The sequence below is a fragment of the Asparagus officinalis genome, chromosome 6 (assembly GCF_001876935.1).
Source record: "Asparagus officinalis chromosome 6, Aspof.V1, whole genome shotgun sequence".
Lineage (NCBI taxonomy): Eukaryota > Viridiplantae > Streptophyta > Magnoliopsida > Asparagales > Asparagaceae > Asparagus > Asparagus officinalis.
This window is the reverse complement of record NC_033799.1, coordinates 33,980,770-33,985,479: the sequence shown is the minus strand read 5'-3', so window position 1 is coordinate 33,985,479 and position 4,710 is coordinate 33,980,770. Positions and strand designations below refer to the sequence as shown.

The window sequence follows — 4,710 nt, the reverse complement described above, 5'->3', positions numbered from 1 at the left end:
GTATTTAAAATTTCATGTTTGATACTTATTTATTTAATTTAAAAATAATAATTTTATAAAATAATGCTAAAATAAAGTAATCTTTGTTTCATTTTAAAGATCTCAACGAGACCTTTCCAAATATATAATGATTTCAAATATTAGATTAATAAAAATTTTAACTATATTTATTTAAAATTAAATATCTAATTTAAATTACTAAGAATGATGACAAAGTGGTAATTTTTAAGAAATAAAATAGGTAAAAGTGACAAAATTATAAATAATGAAAGTTGGATAGTAATTTGGAGAGTCTCCAAATTTTAGCTTCACTCTCCAATTTTGGAGAGTAAAAAATTGGAGATCTCCAAATTTGGAGAGTGATTGGAGAGGATTCACTCTTTAAATTTGAAGGGATTCCTATTTTGGAGAGTGGTTGGAGATGACCTAACTCGTTGTGAAGTTATTGTAATACTTAATAGTTTTTGTTCTTATAATCCATTTTTAAATTTGAAAATATTTTCTCCCTCCTCAACAAGTAAGATCCCATCGCACAACAAGCCACGCGTTCAAATTCTCGGGTCCAAAAGGCGGGAACATGCTCAAAAGAAAATGACGTCCGTCAACTCTAACGTCCACCGCTGCCTCCTCCCCAACAGAAAGACAATCTTTCCGTCATTGTCTTCTCTTTAAAAAGTTTAATGTTCTTATATTTAAGCCCTCGAGAGTCATCAAATCTACAAAACTACCCTTCGGCGTCGCAGTAACCGAGCCCAGTGAATGGCATATTTGTAAATTCGTCCAGAAACTCTCACTGTAGGAAAAATAAAATCTCCGCCCTTTTTTAGCTTTCGAGATCCGCCATCGCTCTCTTTTATTATTCGGCCGGCCGTTGGGAATTTTTAACCCACGAATTAAACGACGCGGAGAAGTGAGAAAGAGATCTAAGATTCTACATTTGGCTAGGGTTTCAGCATTTCCCCCGATTTCGCCCCTTTTGATGTAAAATCTCACAAAATTTCTCACAAAGTTCTGATCTGTGCCCTAGGGTTTTTGATTTCCATGTAAACTTGTAGGAAAAATGCTGCGTTGAGGTAGAATCTAGGGCAGAAGAAAGAACAATGGGAAGCGTGGATGTGGAAGCTGAAGCCGGTTAGGTTTTCAGCTCAGTTTTCTTCTTTTTTGCGTAGATTGTACATAATTTATCTTAATTTTTTGATAAAAATGGTTCTTTTTTGTAATTGTTCAGCTAAGAAGCGATCAGATGTAGTTGAGTGGCTTAACTATTTATTTCCCGACTTTAACTTACCTCTGGAGGCATCTGATGAGGAATTAAGAGCACTTTTGCTTGATGGATTTGTGTTTTTTGGCATTCTGGGGAGGATAAATCCGTCTTATTCAGGAGAGGTGAAATTAAGGGTGATTTGATGTTATGAAGTTTATGGAAAAATGTGGGGGGTCTGTTGATGAATTTTGGTATTTGGATGGTTTACAGATTCAAGGTGGAGAATTTGTGCCCGAGAAGCGCTCGGATTATATAAGAGGGTTTGCTTCGGCTGTGGACCAAATGGGTTTACCCTGTTTTAAATTTTTGGACCTAGAGCAGGTATAGCTAGTCTACGATTTCTTCGCCAATGGTAAAGTAATCTGTCATTAACAAATTCTTTGGTGCGTGGCTTGAGTCAATTTAAGGTTCTTACTCACTTTTTTTTTCCTATCTTGTTTATATGTTGTGAAATGCGTAGATAACTCGAAGGTGCAGAGTTTGAGTCAGTTTTAAGTACTGTATTCTTTGTTTTGGTTTCAGGGATCCATGTCTTCAGTTGTAATGTGCCTTCTTTCAGTCCGAGATCACATAATCTCTAGCAATGGGAATGATGGGATTCAGAAATCACTTGCCAAATCTTGGAACCGGCCATCAGATAGCTGGAGATCTCTAGAAGCTGACAATTTGGAGGGTGTGGATATTCGACAGGATGAGCAGACTAATGGGGACCAAAACTCTAGTAGAGTGGTAGATGAGACGAATCAAAATGACCGGCAGTTGAAATTTCAACTTTCGATGCTGAGTACTATTACCTCAGGTATGACTGTACTTATTTAAAATAGAAGCATTTGAAATGCATATTCATGGTGACTCATGAAACTGGTAGTATGCATGCCATGTGTTTCCTAGAGTGGAAAGGTTTATATACCTATATTTAATAGGATCTAGTTATTCAGAAGGAAAATTTAGATTCTCTACCTATTTTCATAAGATATTGACTAGACTTGGCACATTGGAAAATTATGATCTATCGAGAACTTGTTCCAGATGTATCTGTTGAGATACGAAGCTAAAAATCCAGGGCATGAAAGACTGGCACAAATCCATTTGTTTGGTTAATGCATTGCAGCATTTATATGACTTGCATAATTATTTAATGAAGAATAATGATTATGTTGTTAATTACTAACTTATAAAACTCGGATTTATTTTTATGTTATCTTAATTATTATTATTTGGCTACTTCATCCTTATAACAACATCAACAGCAGCAGCAGCAGCAGCAGCTACTGAATCATATTGTTCAATTAAGTTATGTTTAGTCCCTTTAGGGCTTTTTCCTTTGTTAATCATTATCATATTCTTCTCAGTTGCTTCCAGGGAAGTTCTCTTCCATCTATCTCTAATCCTCTGTGCTCCATTAATTAGTGGGCATTTTTTGGCCTCCATTGCGAGGGGCAAAACAATATTGTTGTTTTATCCTCAGTAGGAGTAACCTTTAAAATCCTACAAATGGACTCATATCTCAGCCTGTCACTTAGCATATATCCACAACTTAATTCTCAGGTCCATACTGACTCGTTCAACTTAATTCTCAGGTTAGGAATATGCCTGACATCTCTAAGGTATACGTATCCAAGACTTCTGGAATATTAAGTTCTTTCTCAGGTCAGGAATATGCCTACGGATATTAAGTTCTTTCTCAGGTCAGGAATATGCCTGACATCCTTCAGTTCCCATACTGACCCGTTCAACTTAATTTTCACCAGTCTTCTTATCTTGGGCAATCGTCATTGCGTCCTTTGAGATCTTCCAATCATCTCCATGGAAGGTTGTGGTGTATCTTTCGCAAGCCAACTGACCTACGGATATTAAGTTCTTTCTCAGGTCAGGAATATGCCTGACATCCTTTAGTTCCCATACTGACCCGTTCAACTTAATTCTCAGGTCAGGAATATGCCTGACATCTCTAAGGTATACGTATCCAAGACTTCCGGGAACATACTTCTCGAAGAATTATTTCTGAAAAGTAGCATGGAATGACGCTCCTGAATCTAACACCCAAGATTTCTCATTGCTCTTTGCGTCGTCTCCTGATGTGGAAGTAACATTACCTCTGCCTTCGCCTCTTTCTCCTTCTATGCACTCTTACACTGATTCTTGTAATGCCCCGTCTTTTCACAATTTCAACACTCGATAGCCTTCGAGCTGTTACTTGGATTCATTGACTTGGACCTCTTGCCTTTTGATCTACCTCTGTAGTTTGATTTGCCTCGCCCGTTCCCTCTAATTGAATTTCTACCTCTTGACTCTGTATGCAATACTGAAGAGGTTGTAGCTTCACCCGACTCTCTCCGTCGGATCTCCTCACTGAGAACCAGATCACAAACGTCGTCGAATTTTAACTTGTTGCTTCCCGACGAGCTACTCACAGCTGTGACTGTAACGTTCCAACTCTCTGGTAGGGAGGACAAAAGTATCAATGCCCGAACTTCTTCATCAAATTCAATTTCAATTGAACTCAATTGGGTTGTGATGATGTTGAGTTCATTTAGGTGTTGTGCTACTGACGCCTTCCGCCATTCTCAGATTGAATAACCGCTGCATCAAATGAACTTTGTTCGTGACTGATGGCTTCTCATACATATTTGAGAGTGCTGCCATAAGACCCGTCGTGGTCTTCTCCTTTGCTATGTTGAACGCAACATTACGAGTCAATGTCAGTCTGATAACACCGAGGGCTTGTCTGTTTAGGAGGATCCACTCATCTTCCTTCATCGACTCTGGCTTCTTCCCCGAGGTTGATACAGATTTTTCTGATACAGATAACCCTCTATCTATATTTTTCAGAATTCAAAATCTGTTCCATCAAACTTCTTAAGTCTTATTTTTCCTTCATCTGCGGCTATGACTCCCACTCGAATCTGACTTCCTCTAGATCGTTTCACGCTCTGATACCAGTTATTGGGTATTTACTCGTCGGGGCTACGCAAAACCCCTAAAACAGCAGAAACGCAGTATAGAGAAAAGTACACCAAGTTTAACGAGGTTCGGTAACTGCCTACGTCCCTGGGAGCCACACAATAAATTTCTTATTAGTCAACAAGAAATTATAATACAAGAGCAAATCTCAAACTTGAGATTCCTCAATAAATACTAATTAATACTGTAGCTACAATATTAATCTCTCTCTCTCTCTCAAATACCCCTATTTAATTCTCTTCTTAACTTCTTAAATCTCCCCTCAAATGAACTTGAGCGTTGGAGAAAAGAAACGAAAAAGGGGAAGAAGAAATTCGCTGCCGTCGCTGAAATGACTAGGAGAAGAAGCAGCGTGGGAGGAGCTCTCGGTTTCCCTTTTATAGGGAAACCCTAGGGCCAGCTGTCGACAGGCTATCGACAGTCTAGAGCGCTCGACCTCGCCTGCGGGCGCTCTCGCCCTCGCCTGTGTCAACTCGCCTGCT

At 38.8% G+C, this 4,710-nt stretch overlaps 1 protein-coding gene across 1 annotated transcript in view; it reads left to right on the top strand.

The window, feature by feature from the left end:
* LOC109845275 (kinesin-like protein KIN-14J) overlaps positions 793-4,710 on the top strand; it is a 15,320-nt gene continuing 11,402 nt past the window's right edge. Inside the window, 5 exon segments of the mRNA XM_020414509.1 lie at positions 793-981; positions 1,056-1,131; positions 1,229-1,386; positions 1,475-1,585; positions 1,787-2,063. Coding sequence (XP_020270098.1) covers positions 1,101-1,131; positions 1,229-1,386; positions 1,475-1,585; positions 1,787-2,063 — 577 coding nt within the window. The 5' untranslated portion in view covers positions 793-981; positions 1,056-1,100.